Source organism: Caloenas nicobarica, chromosome 6 (assembly GCF_036013445.1).
Source record: "Caloenas nicobarica isolate bCalNic1 chromosome 6, bCalNic1.hap1, whole genome shotgun sequence".
NCBI lineage: Eukaryota > Metazoa > Chordata > Aves > Columbiformes > Columbidae > Caloenas > Caloenas nicobarica.
Window position 1 is genome coordinate 40,655,872 of NC_088250.1, and position 26,712 is coordinate 40,682,583.

Consider the following 26,712-nt stretch of genomic DNA (forward strand, 5'->3'; position numbering starts at 1 on the left):
TGGCAAAGGTTTATCCCATCAAGCGTATAATTGAAACCTAGACAACTCATGACGCTTGAAAAAACACATTTGTGCATAACTGCACTTTGAAAATGTTCTGTCTTTGTAGCTTCCTTGAGTATCGTCACGCAATCCAGCTTACATCGCTTGCAATGTCTCTGGAGGCCTTGGCTGCTTTTATTGGAATAGCATCTGGCCGCATGTCATAACCTTTCTTCTTGTCTTCCTCCCATCCAGCTTTGTAAAGTTTCTAATTTAAAATGTAAGAGAGAACAGGTACTCTGTTATGAAGGCAGAACTACTGAAGTACCCTACATCTGAATTTAAATGTTCTCAAAAAAGATGTAAAAATTATGGCAATTTTTGATCTACGCAACAGATGCTGAGTGCCCACTGTGAGCAGAACAACTCACATTACTCATTGTGATCTGGTTCACTCTAGACTGCAGAATTTCTGGGGTATCTGGCATCACATGAATGCTGGTCTTCTCTTTGTTCCATTTATCGGTGTAGAGCCTCTGCAATTACAAAACAATATTTAGTCTTGAAAATCATTGCACTCGTAAGAGTTTGCTTTTGTTTTGTTCACTTGCAATAAATTAAATTTTACAGTAAAGTTCCATAAGCACTATAAATAATCTTCACAAATATAACCGCCAAGTGGCAATATCGTATTCCTTCTCTTTCTTTACTACTTTGAGAAATTTGCTAAGTATGTTTTGATAACTAATAAATATTAAAACCAAAAATTCTCAGTCTGCATTCTTCCTTGCTTCAACGCAAAGCATAATTTTTTTTGTTCACACATCCTCTTTCCATGGCAAACATGGAATAAGGATCAGTGGTGTCCCAGATAACTAGGGACAGATGTAAGAACTCTGTATTTCAAGGAAACTTGTACAAAACTGACAGAATTCCAAGATTTTTTTAAGCTTACTGATTAGGAATCCTATTTCCTGCAGAAAATGAGCAAAGTTTACCAAAGCACTATTAATCCGAAGAGGACATCTTTCATCACACAAAGAGAAATTTTTAATCTTTATAAAGAGAAAATGAAACTCCCTTAATTATGAATTCAGTCTGAGGCTTCCACCACCTCTTAGTGTCCTGTCTGAACCAAGCAAACGATTATATCCACTTGAAATTCTAATGACTTCAGCAGGAATGCACCTGCCCCCCAATTTGGCAAGACAAAGACCCAATCTCTAGCTCACTCATGATCATCTCAACCAGTTCTCACCTTGTTCATGGTCTTGGCGTTTTGCTTGGCCAGCACTTGTTCCATCGCATCCAGTGGAATGGAATACTTCAGCTTGTCTGGGTGCTGCCGATACTTCTTTTCGCTGAGAATCTCTGTAGCTTTTTTGGCCTTTTCTACATCCAGTGACTGAATCGGTATCCAGCCAACTCCTCTCAACCAGTTATTAAAGTCTGCTTTGTACACATTCTTTTAAAAATAAACAAGGAAAAACACAGTGAGGCAAGGAAAATTAGAATGCCCATACACACAAAAATAGGTACGGCCTTAAAACTTCTTCTGGTCATTCATTTTTGAAGGAACATTTAGATGATCCTTTTATTACTGCTATTGGTTTCCAAATTCTTAGCATAACATCAACAATTAGTTATGTGTTAGGGATTAAAAAAATCATTTCACTAAACCAATATGTAGAACTCACACTACAAACCAAACACACAGACCTTAGAACAAATTTTAAGTGGTAAATATGAAAATCTGTCAAAAAGATAATGATGTTTTTTAAATTACAGTCTTGCTTGATAGTAGACTCAGTTCAGAGTAGAATTAATTCACAGAAATTGTTTCAGCAACTTCTGCTTAATGGCCTGGTTCTGCACAATCTTGAATGGGCACCATTCCTATTTAATCATACGTTGTAACATGGTTTTTAGAACATATAAAGCTACAAAAATAATGTGAAATAAAACCTGTTTCTGCACTGCAGTATTAGGAGTAACTGGGAGAAAATCATGGTCTGAGAAAAAGACCACATACTTTCACAGCATGTGGATACAGGGCAAATTTTGTCCTCAGGTATCACGCTGCTCTCCTTGTGACCATCCCCAGCGAGACAGCCAAGCAAGCTCAGCCACCTCAGCGAGGTCATGCACTAACACAGAAACTTGAGATGGGAATTTCTGTATTTGAAAAGAGCAGTGTCTAAAGGTCAGATCCTTCATCTGTTGGCTGATGGGAATATGCACATTTTCTTCTCCAAACAATGCTTAGAATCTGAAGAACATTTTCAATCAGATTATCGACATTGTTTGGAATTTCAAATTTGTCAGAGGACTGTTAAATAATGCAGATTAAACTAAATACCTTCTGGATAAACAAGTAGACCCTATATTAACACTAGTGAAGAAAATGGAAACAAATCACAAAACTTAATGGAAGCTACAATGCTTTTTTATGAATCTTTATCATGTATGGCATATGTATTTGTTGGAGGATAAAGGCACAAAGGAAAAGTGAATGCAATACATAAATCTCAAACACCTAGGTATAACACAAACACACAAATGTATATTTTTGGCAAACTTAAATAAAATATAGTCAGAGTTTAGACTCCATATAAACCTTTGATCCCTGGCAATACAAATGATAATCACAATAATAGCACACTGTAATTATAAATCCAACTACAAAAACCACACAAATTAGAAAAGTGTGTTCTTTTGCTGAGGATTAGCCGAATATGTACATACAAAGGAAGTTGTTACTTCCTACATCAGCTCCTGAGAACTTATCAGCTACACATAATTCTGATCGGATTTGGAAAACACAGGGTTCCAGACCAGACACATCTCAGTCTACTGTTAATCTCATATAGTTACGTTTTTAGACTTAGAAGTTTAATAGTGTAACAGTCATCCTGAGAAGAAAGAAATGACCTGATGAATCATTACGTACATCGCTCTGAAGCTGCATCACATTTCTTGATAGCTCCAGATTCACAGAATCAGGCAAGAGCGTGTAATTGTGAATTAGCTGTTTATAGCCAGAGTTTGTAACGGCTTCCTGGGCTTTCTTGGCGGCCGTCACGCTGAACATATCCAAAGGTGTATGATATTTGGTCTTGGTGATTTCGTAATCCTTCTTGTACTCACGATCTGATTGCAATTTGGCCACTTTCATGTAATGAACAAGTTTAGGATCATCCTGCAGGCTGCGGTATCCAACCTGTTTGCCCTTATCTTTCTCATACGATTCCTTGTACTTGTACTAGAGACAAAGGAAAAGAAAGCCTTACCCACTTTGGAAAGAGAAAACAAACTTTTCATCCTTTTAATACTTTGAAACTCAATATTTTAACAACTGCAGTTCATTCTATAAACTCATACATTGTTTTTCAGACAGCACAGGATCATTTAGGTCAAAAAAAGAAGAGGATTGCTGGATTTCTCAGCTTGTGTTGACCCCTGGTATAGATCTAACCCTAAACATGCAGTTACATGCCCTCGCTTACCACTGCCTCTGCCATATTATATTTTACTGCCATAGACTTCTAACTCTCAGGAACATTCAGCTTTTATTTAAAAGAGTAGCATAATAATATATTATTGAAAAATCCAGGACTACCAACCAATTAGACATCCCAATATTCAGCTGTTGGAGGAAGGCATGCTTAAGTGGGGAATGGAAGTCATTTTCAGCCTTTTGCTACAGTTAGTGAATTTATTTCTGTGTTCCAAATCTCCTTTCATACCTTGTGTCAGACAGCACACTGAGCTTTACTGCTGCCAGTTGACATAACCACCACAATTCTGTACGGCTTGTGAATGCTGGACAACTACAAGTACAAGTCTCCAGCAGTTAAGGACACAGCACAGGTAAAACGTAACAAAAGAACTTTCAAATAAGTGGTGAATACTTGAAGTGCATAGAACAAACAGTCCCAGCTCACTGGCACTCAGATACAATACGATGCACTTCCAAAGAAACAGGTTTTTTCAGAAGTTCATGTAAACATCTGAAGTCACTTGTCATTTCACAGTGTCATAAGAGTTTCCGTTTTCAGAGCTAAGTGTCTCTATACTATTATATGGATATAGCATACGCTCTATAGCATAATATGCCACAGAAAGCTGTAACGCAGAAGATGCACGTATTCTATTTTACGGAAATTATACTTACATCACTTGCAATATTTCGAGAAGCTTTAGCAGCAATTATAGGAATAGCATCTGGTTTCAGATCATATCCTTTGGCAATGGTTTTTTTCCAGTCTGCTTTGTAGTTAGCCTTATAGGGAAAAAAGTGTGAGTTCGCAACATTACAAGCAGCAATTTCAACAAAGCTGTTTAACCCCATAGTTTCATTATAGTTATAGGAATCAAAACATTCAGCTTAGTCTTCACAATTGCAAGGAAAAGTGTTAACCCATACACAAACTACAGTTTTATTACGATAAATACATCTGCTACAACCAGTTCAATTCACGTAGCTAAATCATTAATTCCATAAGCACGTTTTGCATTTTTTACGTGGAATAACTCTACCAGTGGCACTTTTGCCCTTGCTTGACCAAACCCCTTTTTCATTTGACTGAACCTTCAGACATTTTTTCCTGTTAGCTTCAAAATCAGGCCTTCTGGTCTTAACTGACTGAAGAAAGCAGTCTGGCTGGTTTTCTGTTTTCATTTTGCATCTGCACAGACTAACAGTATTTCAAGGCTTTCTGCAGGATGGCAATGAAGGAGATGTCAGCTTTTACCTAGTTCCTGGAGGCCACCAAAATGCCACCAAAAATGTTAATATCACAAAGGCACAAATCGATACTATCAGTGGAGATCTTTATGGTGTTGGATGGATGCAAGAAATGTCACAAAGCAGGCAGATGAGCAGCTGAATGGCACAAAAAGGCATTACTGTCTTTCCACTGGATGAGCTAGTTTCCTTTGAAACCCAGCAGCAGAAAGCAAGATAGAGCGAACTTGTTCTGCTTGCCTATGTAATGTGTTTTATATAGAAGTAGATAACATAGGTCTCCAAACCTACAGGAATTTGAATAAGTCATGCTGTTTTTCTCCTTCAGTCCATCCAAGTAGTTTGGCTATAAGGCACTGAAATGTGTCTGTGTTCATGAGCACTCAGACAGTTTAAGAATTTGCTTAACAAGCACAAAACTCATGGACTTCTACAAGCAAAAGCATAGCTGAATTCAGAGTTTGTGCATGTCTATATTCAGTACCATACCACAAATAAATAGAAGTTGTTCCCTCTATTAAATAAATGACAAATAAATATATTCTTGAACAAACTATTGGTTATATGCTCACATCACTCAAATTGTAGGCGTTGACCCTTGCTTGAATAAACTGAGGCACATCGGGATCCAGGGTGTATTTGTGCTTTACTTTTTCACCCTCTTGCTTATATGTCACCTGCAAGGAAAAATAACCAAATACTTGTTGACAAGTACAAGGTAGGTAATATAAGCATTAACAAATAGAGACAATGCAACAGAGCTTAATTCTTACCAACAAATTGTAAATGTACTATTTTTACAGCTCTTAAAATGTCAATATTTTTGGGGGTAGAATACCACACAGTAACATATAGATCATAAATATGTTTAAAAAAATAAAATCACTATACTGCCTTAATAATGAAAAATTACTTACATCACTCAGTTGCTTGGTGTTGTGCTGAGCTAAAACCATTGGTATTGAATCTGGTATACTTGTAAATTTGATGGTGTCTGGGTGCTGACGGTATTTCTTTTCATTTAATGCCTCCCCAGCCTTTTTAGCTTTTTCAACATCCAGAGAACCAAGAGGACTCCATCCAATACCCTTGAACCAGCTATTATAATCTTGTTTGTATGCATTCTGAAGGAAAGGAAACCAACATGGACCAAGATTTCCCCATAAAAATGTAATAATTCTATTTAAAACAATAATCACATAGTCTAGCTAGTGTGTTCTACATCAGCAGGAAATATTTATAAACTCTTGAAGAGAACAACAGATATTTTTTTATGCTTCTCTGTGATTTTGTAAAGAAAATAAGCTATGGTATTTCTGATTCATTATTCATTTCCTGTAAACTGTAAAATCCCTTCAGTATTTACTAACCTTCCTTTTCTTTTACCCATGTGAAAAATTTCACCAGCCTTCAATTCCTAATAACTTCTAAACTACCATATAGTGACCATTTAACATGGTTTAATTTGCTCTGTGTTCCACAGACTCTGGGAGACTTGGCCTTACACAAAGGTCCACCGAGCAGAGGCTCAATTTTTGGTTTTCTTCCTCTAGTTCCTCCTACAGTAAAAGATGCAGAATTTACAGACTGCAAGCAAAAAATGTATCCTGGCTCCAAAATATGCAGCAGGTTATCCCATACAAACGGACAGGGTTAATGCACAGTCTGAATGTAAGGATATTCTGGACACTCTTTTTAAAGACTTTCCTGTGTTCTAACTCTAAACTGAGTTGTCCTCCATCCAGAGTCAAATTCCACAGCATGCAAAGAGGTGCAGAGTGCAACCATGTCAACCATTGAAACTCTGTGTCTGCAAAAAGCACCGAGAAGGTCCTAGGAGAGATCTCCTAGGCTGGAGATCTCCAGAATGTATTTCTAGTACCAATAATAGTTTATATTTTGTCCACTTCTTCATCCTAAATCATTAATAACAGTCTAAGTACACTATCATGTCTATCTCATGTGAAGACAAAGCAAGACGACTTAAAAGAAGTCTTAAAGAATAAAACAAAATTATGTTAGTTGCAAAATAAAGTTTTCTGAGAAAATGTGAAAAAAAATTCAGTTGTATTCAATAAGCCAAAAGTCTACTCTCCACTGATTCACCAACATCAAAGTCCTATTGAGTAGAACTCACCTGGAATTTGGTATTTCTAAATGCCACCACCACCCGATAAAACTTCTAACTGGCTTTCCAAAACAAGGAAAACAGACAATTCTCATGCAGTAAGTAATAACAACTTCCATTGATTATAAACTCCTATGTTACTTGTCACAGTGTGCAGGAAAACATCCACGAAATTGCAGTCACTGAAATACTTACATCACTCTGGATTTCCATCATGTTCTTTGCAAGCTCAACATCCATGGCATCTGGCAGGTAAGTGTAGTGATGGATCAGATTTTTGTAGTGGGTATTAGAAGCCACATCCTGAGCGTGCTTCGCAGCCTGGATACTGTACATGTCGGGAGGTGTGTGGTATTTAGTCTTGGTCTGCTCATAGTCCTTCTTGTACTCACGCTCAGACTGAATCTTTGCTACATGCATGTAGTGGACAAGCTTGGGGTCATCTTGCAGGCTTCTGAAACCAACCTGCTGTCCTTTAGCCTTTTCATATGCTTCTTTATATTTGTACTAGAAACAGAAAAAAGAGATAAATGTACTATGACATGGCTATTGAAGTTTATGCTAATGCAAAAGAAAAGAAAATCTCTCATGACCTTCATTGGAAAAAGAAGCTGCAAGGAGTTGAGAAAGATAAACTCTCCTAAATGGCACAGCCAGAGACTATATCCACATTAGCTTTTCTTGCTCCACCTAAGCCCATACGCAACAGGTTACACACACCACAATAAGATATATCCACATCAGCTTTTCTTGTAAGCGAGGGAAAACATTTCCTAAGCATTCTTGTGTGGAAAGGTGTATGGAAAATAGCAGAATAATTAAGACAATCCTCAGTCATTTGAAAGCAACAGCAAAAAAATTGAGTATGACTGGATAGCTTCCTCTAGTTCTGTGAAACCTCTGAACCACACCCCACGTTATACAATTTGCACTATAAGGCCGCCTGATTCATGTATAAGCCATACTCCACTGTATAACTACAAGCACCCATCGCACATATTGTCTCGTGGTCTGTGTATTTTCTGGAAATTCGTCACAGGATGATTGTAAGAACTACTGATTTCATTTCTCCTGTGAAAGGTGGGTTAAGACAGACAGCATAACAGCATTTGCTTATCTAAGGCAAACAAGAGGAGCATAAAATCAGTTCTACACAAACTAAGCCCTTGGGAAAGACTAAGACTCTTTCTTACAGTACTGACCCTAGTGAGACTTGTGCAACGTTGAGGTCTACCACGTGGCCTGTGATGGACAACTTTTTTACTAAAGGCTTAAGAAAAGTGTACCTGGAATAGATACTTACATCACTAGCAATGTTTCTTGAAGCCTTGGCTCGAGTAATTGGAATAGCATCAACTGACACATTGTGCCCTTTAGCTATCAGATCATGGTAGTCTTGTTTATAATAGGCCTAAAAAAGAAAATCTGTATTATTCTAGAGAACTTAGTAATCACATGAGCTATGTGCAAGTCACAGCTACTCCTAAGCTACTCCAGGCAATTCTTTAGAAGCAGATGCTGAGGGGACCATATGCAACTATCAGTTTTCATTTATGAGAACAGATTTATCTATTCATTAAATTAATTAAATGATTACATGATTAAATGAAATCTGGTTGGAAATTAATATGACATCGAAAATGAAAAAATACAGTGATACAAGTTGATTATATAGAACTGCTTATCAGTGAAAGACATCTGCAATACGAGTGTACAATCTGTAAAATAATACTCAAAAATTCATTGACAATGCATAAAACATGTTGTAAAGGAGAAACTTACATCACTGATATTAGCTGCATTGTATCTAGCTTGGATAAACTGTGGGACATCTGGGTGAAGAGTATATTTATGTTTAACTTCCTCTCCAGAAGATCTGTACAGTTTCTGTAAAATATATGATGCAGAAATAAATCCTTCTTTCCTTGAACAGGTAGCCCCAGCTCACTGTAAATTAACTGAGGGTTTATGTTTTATTTTGCAAATAAATGTACATTGCCTATCTCATGAGAGAGAGGCTGCACTTTTCATACAGAATTGGTGATCTTATTGAGAGAAGGAACACACCCTAAAAGCTCTACACAGTCTTTTCTCAGTAAAATTAACCCCTTTAATGGACATAAAAACCCTTTTCTGAAAGAGTGGGATAAGAAGGAGTGGTAGGAGAGTGTAACATAAAACAAACCTTGCTGCGTTATAATTATGGGCATATTGTGATTCATCAAACATTCTGTAATTCATTCATCATTGTAGGTGGTAAAACATCATTAAACAACTTGAAAATTTCACATTTTTAAATCAAATGTATTTCACATATACTTAAAATATAAATGGACAGAATCAGCTGATGTGAACTGAAAGAGCCACAGGATTTCCACAGATTTGCAGACTTACACCAGGAAATTACTCAGGCTACAGCAGAGCACAAAACAATGACAACACAGAGAAACATTTTCAGGCTAATGGTACTTCAGAAAATTTTAAAGACAACGCTCAACTCTTCCGTAGATACATCTCTACCATAACACCCACTTCTTTCTCTACTTACATCATTGAGTTGAACTGAATTCTGTTTAGCTTGGACCATTACTGGAGAGTCCACAACACTTGTAAATTTAATGGTGTCTGGATGCTGACGATATTTCTTTTCATTCAAGGCTTCTCCAGCTTTCTTAGCTTTTTCTACTTCTAGTGAGCCAATGGGGATCCAACCAATGCCTTTCATCCAGTTATTATAATCTGCTTTGTATGCGTTCTAATAAAAGAGTGAAAACAATTTTTTAAAAGTTAGGAATTAGAAAGAACAATTCAGGGAAGTCTCCTGAGTCTTCATAATTTTTGCTTGAGGCATCTCAAAAAAATCCTGTTCACATGAGTTTTCACTTACATCACTCTGAATCTCCATCATATTTTTGGTCAGCTCCACACTCATTGCATCTGGTAAATAAGTGTAGTGGTGCAGGAGGTTCTTGTAATTAGTATTGCTGGCGATCTCTTGAGCCTTCTTGGCACCGACGACATCGAACATATCCAGTGGAATGTTGTACTTAGTTTTTGTTTTCTCATAGTCTTTCTTGTACTCTCGGTCAGACTGCATCTTGGCCACCTTCATATAATGAACGAGTTTGGGATCATCTTGGAGGCTCTTGAAGCCAACGAGTTTACCCTTGGCACATTCATAGTCTTTTTTATAGTTAACCTGTTAGAATATAATAGAACAAGGAGAATATCATCTTAAGTGTAGTAACTTAGCAATACGTAAACTATTTATTCACAGATAATTACATAATGAAACAGCCTTTTCTAAATGTAATTATACAAATACATTCGTGAAGCAATGAAATATCAATAAAAACATAACTGTGTTAAATGTGTCCAATAACATACTCAAAAAAGGCAATAAATAAGTTATCCTTCAGATACCCCTAATAAAAATAACTGTAAACATTATGTAAATTCTTTTGAACTAAACAGCTCCTTTAGGAAGGATGTACTCACGTCACTGGCAGCCTGCCTAGCAGCCTTGGCAGCTCGGATGGGAATAGCATCACTTTTCAGATCATATCCCCTTGATTTTAATTCTTCCAATCCCATTTTGTAATAGTTCTAGAAAAAAAGGTGAATTTTCAATGAATATTTTCTAGTTAACAGAAACTTCATATTGTAGGTTGAATCAAGAGCTCTGCATTCAAAATATACTTACATCACTAACATTGTAGGCATTAACTCTAGCCTGTATAAACTGGGGCACATCCGGAGGGAGGTGGTACTTGTGAATAATTTCTTCACCTTTGGATTTATATAATATCTGCAAAGAAAAATAAAGAAATTCAGCAGCCCTATGTTTATAGATTAAATTGCATTATTAAGCATTTACAAAGATCTCATGTTACCTTACTCACAAACACAGACAGAGCTGAAATCCTAGTCCTTGCCGAGTGGATGGTATAAACCTCACTGACTTAACTGATGTGAAGAATACATCAAGAACGATGGACATAAACAAAGTTACAAACATACACACTAAAACCTGACATGAACAGTCACTCAAAAAACAAAAAAAAAAATCTGATTTTCAGGTGATATTCCACTGGAAGAGAACTGCAAATACACACAAATGTTTTTGTGCTCGTGTGTGTGTATATGCACACACATTCACCTACACTCATTTCAGGAGCTCTCTTAAAACTGGATAATAAAGTGAAGCTGGTCACAGTGCAGAACCTGATGATGTCAGAGCAGCAACAGGTTTGCTGAGTTTACTTACATCACTCTGCTGTTTGCTATTGATCTCTGCTTGTTTCTGTACTGGAGAGTCAGTCACTTGAGTAAATTTGATTTGATCAGGATGCTTTTTGTAGGTGTGCTGAAGGACAAAAATAAATATATTTGCAGAAAATGCATATGAGCAAAATGATATTATAAGACACAGCAACGTAGCATTACTTGAGACAGTCAGCAGCTATGGCATTGATGCAAATATGCACTGTTACGCACAATGGTTCTCATGTTACTGTTAACATAATCAGAGAGCAAATAAATTCATAAAAGTACTTTTAAAGTATTGATGTAAGATATTTTGCATAGGTATATAAATATTATAATGTATAGTATACACTATATTACACACATTATAATACATACACTTTAGTATATTATATAAAATATATGTATTTTTCAAGTATTGATAAATAAAATTAGTATTAATAGAGTGACTAAAGTACTTTTAAAGTATTAACGTCAAAATATGCTGACTCAAGCAGGCAAATGCTTGAGGTTCCTTCTTCATTTTGGTATGACTCCTCTGATTTTATGTTTTTACTTGTGAAAAAAAGATTGTGCTATATCTGTCTTGATCACTAGGTGTCACAAAAGGCTCTACAATACAGTTGAATATGATATTTTTAGAAGTCACATATGCTAATAAGGCCAAATTCAAAATTATTGACATTACCAGGAATCACTCCGCAAATTTCTACATGCCTGAGGAGCAGACACTGCACGTAATTCGCTACTTGCTAAGAACCACTGTCCTGTACTTACGTCTTTACATTGCTCTAACTTCTTAATAGCTTCGTACTCTTGAGTTATGGTCTGAGGGAAGTAGCATTTTGTCTTTTCCTCCTCATAATCTGCTTTGTAATTTTTCTAGGAATAAAAAAAAAAAAAACAAAACCAAAAGTTCAGTAAGAAACCAGAACTGAGCATTCTCTGAAATGAAAGTATGATGGTGAAAACAAAATCATTGTCACACTTACATCACTCTTCATAGCTTCAACCTGCATGCAGTGTGTATGATGTGGGTCCTCAAAGCTGCCCAAATAGTGTCCTAAAATATTCTTTTGATACACATCTTTATACTTTACCTGGAAAAATAATCACAAGTTGATAAACAAAAATAACCAAGAGCATCAGTACTGCATGACATAACATGAATCAAATACATACATCACTAAAATTCTTCAGAACAGTATCAGTCTGGAACTTTGGTGTGTCACAGTAATTCATGCTGGTTGCTTTTGATCGTTCATAGGCTTCTTTGTATAGTTTCTGCAAAAGAAAATAATGTCCGATAATGCAGCAGATTTCACTGCAACTCACACTAAAAATTACAAGAGTGAAACTGTGAAATGATTGCAAAGAAAAGATTTCCCATAAGACTAGAAGAACAGATGACGCTTTTTTCCCCCAATGATTTTTTTTTTCAAAAAAACCCTCTTTTTAGTGACTATCAGGTTTGTAAGGGAAGACAGGTCTGACGAAAGGGTTTTGAACTTCTGACAGTCTGACTAAAGGGTTTTGAACTTCTGACTCTGAGACATATGCAAACTCTTTTCATACAGATGAAAACAGCAAGAGAAATCAAAAAAGCCGCTACAGTGAGTTACCAGAATACAATATATACGAATATGTAAAAAGTACCACATATTTTATCATTATTGGCATCAGTTGAAATTCCTTACAACAGTAAGAGAACGGTCATCTTGTGATCCATTTTCCACAGGGACCTAAATGAACTATACAGTAATTAGCTAACCCCATAACATGACACAGCTGTCGTTACACTCTGCTGGGGAGAAATGACTCCTGTTCTGGTTGGTGGTATCTCATGACAAATATTGGTCCATACAACTACAAATACTAAGAGATCCAAAGGAGAGGCTTGTGAAGAAATGATGAGTTTGGTGTATTGTCCATGACTGAAAACCATCCAGCTGTCCTTTGGTAATACTTACATCACTCAGCACATTTCCTGCAGCTTTTAGTTGCCTCAGCAATGGGTTCTCTGTAGCAGGAAGCACATTATAATCCGCAATAGCTTTCTTCTTTTCATAGTCTGCTCTGTATTTTACCTTTAAAAAAATTAAAAGGGTGAGGTTTTAAAAATCAGTATTAGAACCCAAACACTCACTAACCTCTATCATCTTGAATTTTGCAGGAAAATTTTGCCTGTTTTTTAACTTATGATTCATGGTGGCAAAGGACTATGAAAGGCACTGGGATCACAGGAGTGAATGGATGACGAGATGGGAGGCAGGGTGAGAAGACAACTGAGAGCTGTTTAGTAGATGTCCCCGCCTCTAATACCCCCTCCAAACATTGTAATTTTTCAGATACCAGTTGGCATCTCAGAATAGTCACATTCTTACAAAGTAATCTTTGCTGATGCATATACTATTGCAGCAAATGCGGAAGCCAAACAAGTTATGTAGTTTATGTAGTTTTAACAAAAGATGGGCCAGCACAACATCACTGAGATACACTGAGCAAGGATGAATAAATATGAAAATACTGAGCCAAAGTCAGACAGCTGAAGTTGCTCTTGGTTAACAGTATTGATTGTTCCAACTAAAAATCAGGCACATGATGTAAATTCTACTTCACTGAAAGAAAATTCTACTTCATGGGTGCTATTCTGGAAGATCATAAACACAGCCAGTTGTTGTTACAAGCTTCCTAGTGGAAGGTACACAAGAATACATGTTTTGCATATAAGAAAATATTTTTGACGCTTGACAGAACATTTTTAGCACAGACTGGCCTGAATCAGAACCACACTCACGCTAAAGAGATGGGAGCACCCATAACATACCTTACTGACATTTTCGGAAACTCGCTTGTTGGCTTCATATTCTGGAGTTTCGGTCTGCATAAAGTAGATTTGGTCTTTCATGTTTTCAAAGTCTTCCTGGTATTTTCTCTGTTAGGAAGAGAGACAAACAGATAGCAATGTAATCAAAGGCACTTCCATTATAAAACAGACATCCACAAAGTAGCTCATTTAGGAGAAGAGAAGCACCACAAATGGAGCGGGCAAAATTAAACAGTATTTTCCATGTTAACATACACAGAGGATAAAGTTGTTCATTTCAAGATTTTCTGAAGAATTCACTTACCGTGCTTATATTTTCTGCATTCATTTTCGCAATTGCAACATCATAGCATGGAGTTTGACTCCACTTGCCTTTGATCTTGTTTTTATAGTCCTCATGGTAAATAACCTTTAATGAAATCAAGAAATAAAACGTAATCCCCAAGATACAGCTCCATTTTCACTCACCAAATTAGTTTTTAAAAGCCTTCTTTCTAAAGCTGTTTCATATTTTACATCTGCCTTATAACGGCTTTATCAGTTATTGTCAAAACATATTAAATATGATATGGCCTAAGCACTTTAGTATTCAGTTATTTCTCTTAGCACCTTCCCTGACCAAAAAAAGGATAAATAGGCAAACTAAGACAGTTATTAATAAGACATTCTCTCTATGAGACATCATTAACACATTCCTTTAGTTCTGTTTTCTCATTGGTCACATAATGTTGGGACATAACATTGCCCTTTGGTTAAACCAGAATTTATATTTTCCTGAGTTTTGACCCAGTGTTCCAAATGTATTTTCAGCCATAATTGTGCTAATTATCACAAAAAATACAACTTGTCTAATGCTTTTTTAATTGTTACCACATTGATAAAGATTCTATATGCCAAAAATAACCTTAAAAATTCAACATTTTATTGTTTTGCAGATATCAATATAGTTTACTATTTTATTCATTTAGAAGAATTATGGTACTGATCTTGCCTTTTACATGTCTAAAAATTGTCTTGATGACAATTTAGCTTTTAAGCTTTGGAAGAATAAGATTCAAGAAATTTCCGCTAAACAAAATACTACCTTATTTCACCTTCCAAATGGGTTCACGACAATACTTTCTTCATGGTTTTGCAACCACAAGTAAATATTGTAATTCTCTAATCTTAAACAGCAGTTAATTTTAAATACACAACAATAAAATCATACATGTCCTCTTCAGAATAGCTGAATTCTGAACTGAATCAAAGGGGTCTTCATACGAGCTCTGGTATTTTCTTTTGCTTTCCCTTTCTTTAGGTCCCTTTTTGCCTCTCTAACTCCAAACGTGAGGTTTCTACAGAAAGAACAGCACTGCATTCTACTCACGTCACTCAGCTGCCGCGTCACTTTCTTGGCTTGTTCCACATCAGGTGGATCTGGCAGAGGAGTATATTTAGATTTTCGTTCATCGTGCCCTTTTTTGTAGACGATCTGAAAACATGAAAGTAAACATTCACAGTAACCACCAACTTAAGCATCAGAATATTTACTGTAAACTCTGCTAACATCACCAGAAACAGAAGTAGTCCCATCCACAGGCACTGCAGCAGAAACTCTTTCAGTCAGTGTATTCGGGAGGACCACTGAGAAGTCTCTTGATAAGAGACAGCGAAAAAGAATCAGCTCCCTGGGAAAGTTTACAAGTATATTACCCTGATGCTCCTGATAAACATGGACTAATAAACTTACAGACATCTGCAAAAATTCACTGAAATCTTTAAGTGAGACCCGAAATTCTCAACTGAAGAGTTCTATGTATCTAAGTATCAGAAAATCACACAGCTTCACAAATTCCTTACTTTTCTTATCACACTTTTAGAGACAGACTCATAAACCCAAACCCATGAGCTGAGCTTACAGCCAACCTTGAGAGCTTCTCTACACATTTTGATAGATACTCGAGGTCTTCTTATCAACTACCTCAGAAGATCTTTAATAAATCAATTATTTCGGTCACTCATAGTCTGGCATCGAACTGTCAACAGATTTATATTCTAATACAGAGTACATATTATTCTATCGAAATAGCATTACTATCAGAGGTAAGTAGAGGTAAGCACACCTATGCATTTTTATTTTCTGTTCCATCATGAGGTTTTAAATCTAGTTGAAGTCCACCAGGAAGTCTACAAAGTGACACTGTAACTGTGACCCATCTGGGAGGCTTTGATACTTACATCGCTCAGAGCCTTTTGAGCCTGTGCCACCCTTCTGAGCTCGGGACTGTCATTGTAAGGGTAGAATAATGTTTTGTCTCCTTCCCAGTCTTCAGTATAGAGTTTCTGAAAGACAGAAAAATGCCAGAAAACTCATTACGAATTCATCTCTGACTTGAAATGCTTCTTGCACTTCAGCTGCCTAAACCTGTGACTATTTTCTTACCTTACTGAAGAGTGCTGTGTTTTTTATTGCATTCACAAGCTCTGGAGCATCAGGGGGAAGCAGGTACTTGTCCTTATTCTCCTCCCAGTTCTGTTTATATAATACCTGGAAAGAAAGATCAGCATGTGAAGTTACTCTATTATTAGAAAAACATTTACTTTTGTGAATAAACTATCTGCTCTAATGATTTTTCAAAGTGAAAGTCTGAAACTGGCGATGTTTGAAGACACCAATTGGAAACATGTAAGATGATATTTATACTTGCCTTACCAATTTCTCTGCTGTCTCTCTCTGTGCTTCTAAACCTTTTTATAAACACCACTTTAGTGTCCTGAGCTCAAAACTTTACTCACACTGGTAACTTCATGATCCACTAACGTTAACAACCGTTCTGGAAAGTCAGAACTCACCTTGCTCACTTGCTGTGACACCTTCTTTGCATGTTCTATATCCTTGGCCTTTTCATCAACGTGGCAAATAGTTCTAGCGACTTCACCAGCCATACGGTATTTAACCTAGATCAATGCACAACAAAATCCATTTATTCTCACAGCAGAAGCTTTTTTTAAAAGCAAAATATTAACATTTTGACACTTATTCCTGTAAACACCCCAAACCCAAATTCAACAAAGCATTTAGGCCTAGTTCTTCCTTAGAAATTAAGTCTATGGAAAAAAATGGATTTTGTGAATTAACTGAGAAAAAAATGCAGCTTTGAGACAGTTTCAAGGTCTAAATTCCAACATACAGCACAGAACTCAAATTGTCACATACTCCGTATTTTTTGCTCTTGTATTCTGATAAAGTTTCTGCGAAACATTCAGACTGCCTTATCACAATATTATCAAAAAATATTACTTCTTAGCTAACATTTAAAATTGTGACCCAATTTGCTTCTTTACTACTCAGTAAATACTTTTTTCTTATGACAACTGATACTTACCTCGCTGAGCTGTTCTTGCACTTTCTTGATTCTCCGAATTTCTGGGGTATCAACTGTGGAAGCATATGGTTTTCCTTTTTCTTTTCTAAATTTTTCTTTGTACTTGTTCTGAAAGAAAATAATGACAAATATAATCAAGACATATCCTAAAGCTCTGTCAGAAATGTTTACAGCAATCATTGATTTGTTTATCTGGTTAGTATAGGAATTTTGGGCAGATTATTGAATAATACAAACTGGCATTACTAATTACATTTGCAGAGTAATGCTTATTTTAGCCAACTGACTTTCTTCCATGTAACACAACAGAAAAAATCCATTTCTAACTTGAGACCAGCTTAGATCACCTCTAATTGATTATATTATCCTTAGGAGCTTACCATTGATCAATCTCCAGGTGTTTGCTACAGTGACAAAAGATAAGGAAATTATGTGGTGAGGGTAGGAGTTGTAAACCCACGATCTCACATAACCCTTTAGCAGTGAATGCTGGTAGGTAATACACATTAAAATTTACGAAAATGGATCTGATACCATCCACATCTGCGCAGAGCAGTTGTTTCCCACTTTTCACAACACAGTACAGCATTGCTCTACTGGACTTTGATATCCCATACAGGAATTCAGGTTAGTGCTTGCTCCTATGTATTGTGCACATGGGTTTTTCTTGGGATATATACAGAGGGATAGAGAAACAAACTATCATAAAAATATTGAGTTTTGCTACTCAATAGATATTAGTCTCTGTTATCTTCCTTCACTCGGATCTCCAAGTCAGATAGCACAGGAGTCCTAATAACTGACCTCTCTGATCATCTTCAGCCACCTGCTCCAAGCCACTTTTTGTGCCTAATGATTATCGAATGCACTTAGCAGGAAATAGGCAAGAGATGGGCTAATTCGAAGAAGCAATTAACACTAATTAACATACATCATGAAATGAAGTACAAGAGACAAAGTAGTAGCATGAAGATTCACAATAATACCTATTAAGTATTTTTAAACTTGGTGTTCCTCAAGAAATGAAAGACATGGGACAATTTACCTCACTGAACAGGTCCTTCATTTTATTACTGTGTTCCAGATAAGGTGTCAAAAACTTCGATGAATCCACTTTTGTCCGTATAGTCTTCTTTCTGACTGGAGGTGCTGCATCCTCAGCAGAAGGTTTTTCATGCTCAACAGTATAGGTGGTAGTTTTAGGACCTGTGAAGTCTGTGCTAACTGTCTCAGTGACCTCAGTGATCACCTAAGAATAAAGAAAAAAACACTTATTTGCTTTATAACTATAAATCATCATTTTACAATAAGCATTTTCCCCCTCGCTACCTAGTAAAAGGGTGCTCAGTTCTTATCCAGGAACCACGTGCAAGACAGAAAATCACTGACACTCTTCCTAGGACACCTACTATACATCACCCAACCTAAAAAAGCCCTCAAGGTTTTTGACTGGCTGGTTTCTGTATCAAACTCATGTAGTTATTCCCCAGAGGAGCTGGAAGAGCGGGGCTCCTGCTGCCTCTGTTCTGAATGCAAAACTTCCACTGGCACCAGGGCGGCCTCAGGGGGGACCACCAGCTACTATAACCAAAGTGTAGAAATGTTCTCTGTGCTGAAGTTGTGTTGAAGACACACGTCGCACAGCCAGGGCTCCTAATAACGGCACTGAAAGGTGTGAAAACAGGTCAATGGTGTGTACAGTCATCCAAAAATATTATCTCCTTGCAAAACGAAAGGAACGGACACACCAGACAGGCAAGAGCAAGTCTTTGGGACCTTGTAGTAAGTACAGGATGCACCAGCTGACTGAACAAATACCTAGAATCCACCTTTGTTACTAAGCTACATTTCCCATAGCCAGATCACAAACATGGCAAAGATATAGCTGAGACATTTATATGAATCAACTGATCAAGCATCCGTTGGAAATAAGCCCTTAATTAATTTAAATAATTTATGTACTCATTTATCAACATATTCATGGTGTAAGCAATAATTTTAATACTAAGATTCTAATTAAAAGTAGTTTAAAATAATTATTCTAAGCTTAGAACATGCTCCAAAGTCATGCGAGTATCAAGTTTTATTTCATATCAATTAGCTTTAAAAAAAAAAAAAAATTCAAATTGAGAATTATACAAAATGGTTTTTTACTACGTGAACATTACTTGCATTTCAGTAATGACGTCTCAGGATGTTATCAGTTACTTCAGCACTGCCACAAGTTTCTCTCTTATAACTCTTTTCAAATATACAAGTGTTCATCTAAGGTTTGGCACTGAAAGCACTGGAGAGTTTGAAATCTGTCTAGGTAAACACTGAAAAGCACTATGCTGTTAGCTTTATAACAAAACACTGAAGCTATGTGCTTTTAGAAAAAGTTGGGATATATTTCTAAACCTTCAAGAGGCTGAAAATACAGCATTTTGTGCAAATAAAAAAAAAAAAAAAAAGCTTGTATTTTCATATGGTTACTCACAGGACCACATGATGCTAATGCATTAGACTAGAGCTCATGGGAAAAGGTTTAATCACATTAGCTAGAAAGGCTAGAAAGGCATTTGTACAAAATGATTCATTCCACAGTGCTGTTTTCAAAAACTGATGCAAATCAGACACAGCAATAATCAGTCATGCTATTGCTCCCTTTAAATCCAGTCTGGTTACAGATTTTAGAACACCTGATGAACGCAGTGGTCAAATTAATCTCAAAATAATAATATGGCAGTCTTCCTTCAAAAGCATAGTCCTAGATTACTTGTTGAAAGAGTATTCATCAAATCCTATTTTATTAAAATAAAAATATGGAAGACTTGAGGAACAGATTCTCTGTTTGGAAGGGATACACTCACAAAGTGAAACACGAAGCTTTTGTGTCTGCATAAGCCAATGCCATAAAGAGTATTTCATAGTGACATAGCAGAGAGTTGGGTTATATCTGTTTTATAAACAGAATTCCAAATTACGGTAATAACACCTTGATGACCCAAATATTTGTTACCAGTGACATGAAAAAAAATCTGCAAACCACTACTTTCCAGTGAGATTACACACAGTGAAACAACAGAACTGATACATGTAAACTGGTCTCAGGGTGAATGTTTTTATATTTCTCTTTGCAACACGGTTAAGTACGGTGCACATATGTGCCTGTTGTTCACATGTACATATCTAGTCACATTCACACCCTTGATAATTCTGACCATCTTTAACATTATTAATTGGATTTTGCACTAATAACCAGATTTTGTCGATATGCCATCTAAGTAATTTTCTGCCTATGTTTGCTATTAACATAACCTGTTGTTTCATTTTGCCAGCTCCGGTACAAACTTGGCTGCAGGGCAGAAGAACAAAGCAGGAGCTCCCTACATCATCCCACAACAGGGTCTTCCAGAAGAAATAAAATATTAATAAGCAACTATTCATTGGTATTTGTGTGTTTAATATGAAAAATTAGTCCTCAGAACACAAGAGGCCATTAATTTAGCATAATGCACTAATTACACGCATATATACACCACGTGCAACACCACAGTGACCTTTATTTACCTCCTGTTCTTCACCCTCTTCAATAACTGTCTCTTCAATGTAGTACTGTTTAAAAAAAGAGTTAAAAAAATCACTGTTAGGCCAGGTCGCGCAGAATAGCAAATCGTAGCTTCTGTTAAGCTGTTTTAGAAACACGCTTCCAGATAAATAAGAGTGTAGTTCCGAGGTACCTGCGCAACGCCGAGTAAAAGAAAATTATTGTGTAACCGTGTGTGAGTTACCGACCAATCCTGGGAAGGGGGTGGAAACGTGGGGCGGTACTAACCGAAATCTAAGGCAGGAGCAGTGTAGATACTGTGGAGAAGGTGTTCTAGCTTAGTGGTTTTACCGTGTACACCAGGCATTGTGCAAGCTCGTAATAAAATGATATCTGGAGCCTGCACGTATATTCGCCCGCCACCGCCTCACGCTCTCCCTGAGGCGCCGCTCGCGCCCGCACGGAAAATGGCGGCCGCACGAGGGCGCAGGCTGGGCGGGCGCGGCAGCCGGCGCCGCGCCGCGGGAAGATGGCGGCCGTGCTGAGGGGAGCCGGACTCGCGCCGCGCCGAAGGGTCGCCGTCCGCCTCCCCTCGCTGCTTAATGAAGAAAATCGCAGAATGTCAGGGGTTGGAAGGGACCTGGAAAGCTCATCCAGCCCAATCCCCCGCCGGAGCAGGAACACCCAGGTGAGGTTACACAGGAAGGCGTCCAGGCGGGTTGGAATGTCTGCAGAGAAGGAGACTCCACAACCTCCCTGGGCAGCCTGGGCCAGGCTCTGGCACCCTCACTGGGAAGAAGTTTCTTCTCATATTTAAGTGGAACCTCCTGTGTTCCAGTTTGCACCCATTGCCCCTTGTCCTAACACTGGTTGTCACCCAGAAGAGCCTGGCTCCATCCTCCTGACACTCCCCCTTTATATATTTATAACCATTAATGAGGTCTCCCCTCAGTCTCCTCCAGCTCAAGAGCCCCAGCTCCCTCACCCTTTCCTCACACAGGAGATTGTCCACTCCCTTCAGCATCTTAAAGATGTTGCTCCATCCGCTGTAATAAACAGCAGCTATTTTATTCAAAAGGTGCTTAACTTGCCACGGACTTCAGAAAAACAATGTAAAATTGCAGGTTTTCATATTTGAAAATCTCCTCAGCGATGATTTGCTCAGGGTCACACGCCAAAACGACGGACAGAAAGATCTTTGAGTCAAGCCCTAAAAAAAATCCTCATTAAAATGTAAGCGCTTTTCCCAGAGTTGTTCCCTGAGGTTGGGTACACGTAACTATAGCCCGTATTTTTCAAGCTGTCTCAAACTGGGCAGTTTTGAGGCAAATCCTGCTCGCTGGCCCTGTGTTTCACCCACCTTCCACAAAGCCTCGAGTAACTCAGTAGCAAAGGTTTGCCTCACTGTGGGGTCTTTTGCACATCAAAAATGTCCAGTGCAGGCTAATAACTCCAGAAAAATTAAAAATAGTACCTTAAAATCCTCAGCGTTTCCTCAGCTATTTATTATTCAGCCATAATTTCATACTCTTTCAGAGCATTAATTTCTGATGGAACTCATGGGTTTAAAATACGTGATGCATGTGGAAGTGGAATTGTAGTTAAGAAAACTCTGGAAAGGCTTAAGATGCCTTAAAATTGTACTAGATGCTATTGTTCCTGTTTTATTTAACTTCTCACTATTAATATATTGAGGGGAGACACTAAAGCAACACCATCTTGGTCTGTCCTAAGGATGTGGTTACAGGAAGGTGGTCATTGAAAATTAAAAACAGAGTGAAACAGCTGTGTAGACAAAAAAATCCCACCTACCATAATTACAGCAGCAACAAACAAACATTGACAGCAAATAAATATGCATTTTGTTACCGAGAACACATCGTGCTCAGGAAGCATAAAGGCAACTACAAGTAACCTGGTAATAGGAAACACATATATAAGGACTGGTGTCTTTGTTACTAGGTAGTACAATGTCTTTAAAATGGACTTTATGAATGGCAATGCTAATTTTCCGAAACACATTTAACTAATTCAAGCAGGAAAGCTTTTGACTTCACTTCATTCGCTATCTGAAATGTACAAAGTCGGCAGTCGGGGCTCAGTGCCTGAAATCCACAGAATATAGTGTAGAGATGATGAGTTTGGGTTGTCTACATTTGTACTGTCTCCTTTTCCACAAACACCGACCAAATTATTATAATCACTCATGTATTTCATAACATGTAATTTCATTTCAGAATAGTGAAAATGCAACAGGTAGACCCCACTGTTTGTTAACCTCGTATACTCTTTCAATAGCAAAGTCAATATTCCAAAGGCACTGGCCATAGGTTCCCCAGTTCCTGGGGATTCTTTTAATCAAATTGCTGGGACTAAATAATTAGGCATATAACCGTGAATTTAAATGACCTATGGGCAATTAATCTCTGATGCAACTCCACGGACATGTACAGGTTTAAGTCTTGCTCCCTCTCTGCAGCTCCTGCGGCTCAGCTGGATGATGGTACTTGGGGTTACAGACGAGAGGCCAGAGAGCGGCTCCCAAAGTCATCGCCTCTAGCGTGGGTTGGGTGACAGAGGGCGAGCCGGAGGGAAAAGACATGGCCCGCTGCATCTATAATTATGCAGAAGAGTAATCACCAAAGCTCGCCATGCGGGTGTGGGATGGTTACAATCCTTATTTAAATAGAGCAACTATGACAGGAACCACAGGACTTTGTTCCACCAAGAGCAACTTTTGTTGTTGTTGTTTACTGATAAAACCATTTAATAGATGTCTAATCATACCTTAATTTTCAGAGAGCAGACAGCAAACAACTATCTGTGCGCATGAGCAATGTCACATTGAAGTGATTAATATATTCTTTCACAAGGCAGGAAACAAATATTTCTACTCAGATTTTCTTCTTACCTCCACAACTTCTTCATATTCTTCTTCCTCCATTTTGAGGGTATCTTCTGCCTCTCCCCCACTCACTGGTCACGCAGGAGATGAAAACGTGAATATACAGTGTTAGCCCAAGACAGAAAGTACTATGAAAAGCTACTTGTCAAGTTCATAAAGCGCCTGGGGTCATGGTTAGTCAGATTATTACACTGTTGTTGGTAAATTAGTGAAAGAACATGAACAACAGAGAGAGCTAAAGCTGGGGTCTGGCATCACTTTGTTCCGGACTATTCTGGGAAAGCATTGGATTAAGTTTCAAACATAGTGATACAAATTAAAACTTTGGACGAATATTTTATTCTGGTGGTTGTAACTTCAATACCAGAATTCAATAAAAATAAAAAAAAATAGAGGAAGAGATTTCTTGAAGTATGATTTGATTTTTTTCATTACAACAAAATTATTTGAAGAAGTTTTATTTTCTCTGTGAGTATTCTATTTCATTACATTATTCAAGCTCCTGTTTGAATGGGTGCTTTATCTTCATATTCTACTATATCCCTTCACAAGTAAAAACATAATTTAGGAAAATATTGTAAATATTTTTTAAGTGGCCTTAGGTTAATGAGGCAATTTCTGTCCTTCCTGCATTAGCCTATACAGATGCTTTGGGTTTTGTTTTTGTTTTTTACTTCTTTTGGCTTTTTTCTCCGTTTCTTCAGACCTGGACAATACAAAAATCTATACTAGTTGGCTGAATTACAAAGTACAGATTACTGTCAAAACCTTTAAATGAATAAATTAACACAATGATTTTGCTATGAGGCAAAGCTACAGTTTTCCACCAGAGACTGCAGCCCTGTTTCTAATGTTGGTAGGGGATGAGGCTTTGGAACAGCTGTTCCTGAGTCCAAAGATATTTGCCGTGTAAGTTAATCCCACCGAAGGACGGGCTGGTTTTGTTTAGCTGGCTAAACTGCAATTCCTTCTGAGGCAAGTGGAGTCTAGTAATGCAAGTTAAATATAGGAACATGGAACACTGTCCCTTTTTAGTTCCAAAGTGTTGAGAAAAAATACCAAAAAACCCCCCTGATTTGTTAAACCAGAATGTTAACTATTAAAATAAAGAATAACCCAATTAATAAGTGGTGTGTTGTGTCAAAAAGTAGGCCAAGGTTTGTGAAGAAACCCAAGAAGCAGGGATTGCATATAAGGACATAATCTATACAAACTGTCACTATTATAACCTCTGGTTATGCTTCCAAATCACAATTCCAGGTCCTTCCCTCTTGCTGTGATTTCATCTAGTCAGCCAGGCAGAAAACCTGACCTACACGGGCAAGGCACAACCACTGCTCCCAAAAACCAGAATCAGGTACCAGCTCAAGATCCCGTTCTAAGGAAAACAAGTCAAATGCGATTAAAAATGTTCTTACCAGCAACATGCAGTAAATATCCTCAGGAGCAAAGCCTGTCCAGCCGCCCCTCCAGAGCAGTGAGAGCGGAGCCGGGCGTGCTGGCTCCCGATCCCGTGTGTGCCCAGTACAGCCAGTCTGGCTCCCGCCCGCTCGGGTTTCAGCCCTAAATAGACTTGGTGACCCCGGAGGGGACACCTGTTCTTCAGCACGATGAAGGAAAAGGGAGCCGGGCGCTTCTGTGCTCCCGAGGAAACCCAAAACACACCCCAGCTCGGCTGAACTTCTGCGAGTCTCTGCTGAAATGGATCCCCCTGGCAAATCCAAGGGGGCGCTCAAATGGGGAAAACGTGCACATTTTCTCCTTTTAGAAATTATAATAATAATGAATTTGAATTGACAGAGACATTTCATTCCTATATTGCACGTGAATCAAAACTACCCAAAGTCAAGCATCTCTGAGCTTCAGAGAAAGGAGAGAGGAGTCTGGACTTCAAGCTAAATTACTGGTATAAGTCTTTCTTTAATTTCATCCCTTAAGTATCCCTCAAGTGCTTGATCAGCTTAACGTGGTGCAAACTCTGTGTCAATAGTTTCTTCACTTCTTCTGAAATGTTGCATAGCTGAACACATGTTCCCAGAAATATGTGAAAACTGATTATTTGCAAGGAAAAGCTTGCAAGAAACCCAATTAACAGCCACTACGCCTGGTGAAGAAACATTAACAATACACAATGAACAGATTAAGCAATAGAGGAGTAATTCTAATGCACAAAGTATTCTGGAAGATCAAGAATTATATGATGTATGGAGCAGAACCACAATGATGATAACAGAAGCGACCTCTTAGGTCATCCAGTCAACTCGCATTATAGGAGCAGCTTTAGCTCTTCAAGGTGTGTTTAAAATCCATTGCCACCAATGGTCTCTTTTCATATCCTATATCACATAATTCAATAAATGATTGTCAGGAGCCCTTGAGAAACATCTTCTTGTTCCTTAACTCTTTCCAGAAGTTAATATTTATATCCAGATGAAATATCATATCTCATTCACTACTGCCAAGTATTTTATACTCTGCACAGAGCTGTGGATCCTTCCCTTTCTCCTTTAGGCAAGCTATGTGCTTTCAATTACTTGGTATTTTGCTTTACTAGGCAATCCTTCCCCTTCTGATCTGATTTCTGTTTATTTTAAAGTCCTTCAGTTTCTTACCATCTTTTGAAGATGTCCAGAAATTAATCCAGCGTGTTGGTGGAGCCTCCCGAGAGCAACGTCAGCTTAACCTTCTGCTCCAGCCCAGCTCCCGTGTGTGTGCTCCAGAAATAACTCACAGGCACTTTTCTCCAAAGTGCGGCTTTTCGGTGGAATGTACAATGTGACATCTACAGCAGCGCTGACAAACCTTTATGGAGTGAGGGGCCTATTTTTTGTACTAAATATGTAATTTATTTTTGTTGTTTCCAGCTCAAGTCTCTGCTGATGTCAAAATTAGCACCATCACCAGTGACTCATCATCCCCCTACTTGGTTTGGGGGTTTGGTTTGGTTTTGGGGGATTTTG

The 26,712-nt window shown here is 37.9% G+C and overlaps 1 protein-coding gene across 1 annotated transcript in view; it reads right to left on the reverse strand.

Annotated features, from left to right (window-relative positions):
- NEB (nebulin) overlaps positions 1–25,323 on the reverse strand; it is a 117,162-nt gene extending 91,839 nt beyond the window's left edge. Inside the window, exons 1-30 of the mRNA XM_065637779.1 lie at positions 25,171–25,323; positions 23,759–23,823; positions 20,871–20,915; positions 18,364–18,567; positions 17,319–17,426; positions 16,786–16,890; positions 16,376–16,480; positions 16,171–16,275; positions 15,320–15,424; positions 14,255–14,359; positions 13,951–14,058; positions 13,094–13,210; positions 12,306–12,407; positions 12,116–12,223; positions 11,901–12,005; positions 11,125–11,223; positions 10,561–10,665; positions 10,356–10,463; positions 9,745–10,056; positions 9,406–9,612; positions 8,640–8,744; positions 8,161–8,268; positions 7,053–7,364; positions 5,647–5,853; positions 5,302–5,406; positions 4,157–4,264; positions 2,933–3,244; positions 1,241–1,447; positions 414–518; positions 143–250 (exon numbers count right to left, since the gene is read on the reverse strand). Coding sequence (XP_065493851.1) covers positions 143–250; positions 414–518; positions 1,241–1,447; positions 2,933–3,244; positions 4,157–4,264; positions 5,302–5,406; positions 5,647–5,853; positions 7,053–7,364; positions 8,161–8,268; positions 8,640–8,744; positions 9,406–9,612; positions 9,745–10,056; positions 10,356–10,463; positions 10,561–10,665; positions 11,125–11,223; positions 11,901–12,005; positions 12,116–12,223; positions 12,306–12,407; positions 13,094–13,210; positions 13,951–14,058; positions 14,255–14,359; positions 15,320–15,424; positions 16,171–16,275; positions 16,376–16,480; positions 16,786–16,890; positions 17,319–17,426; positions 18,364–18,567; positions 20,871–20,915; positions 23,759–23,791 — 3,963 coding nt within the window. The 5' untranslated portion in view covers positions 23,792–23,823; positions 25,171–25,323. The remainder of the gene's footprint in view (positions 1–142; positions 251–413; positions 519–1,240; positions 1,448–2,932; positions 3,245–4,156; positions 4,265–5,301; positions 5,407–5,646; positions 5,854–7,052; positions 7,365–8,160; positions 8,269–8,639; positions 8,745–9,405; positions 9,613–9,744; positions 10,057–10,355; positions 10,464–10,560; positions 10,666–11,124; positions 11,224–11,900; positions 12,006–12,115; positions 12,224–12,305; positions 12,408–13,093; positions 13,211–13,950; positions 14,059–14,254; positions 14,360–15,319; positions 15,425–16,170; positions 16,276–16,375; positions 16,481–16,785; positions 16,891–17,318; positions 17,427–18,363; positions 18,568–20,870; positions 20,916–23,758; positions 23,824–25,170) is intronic.
- Between the last annotated feature and the right edge of the window lie 1,389 nt (positions 25,324–26,712).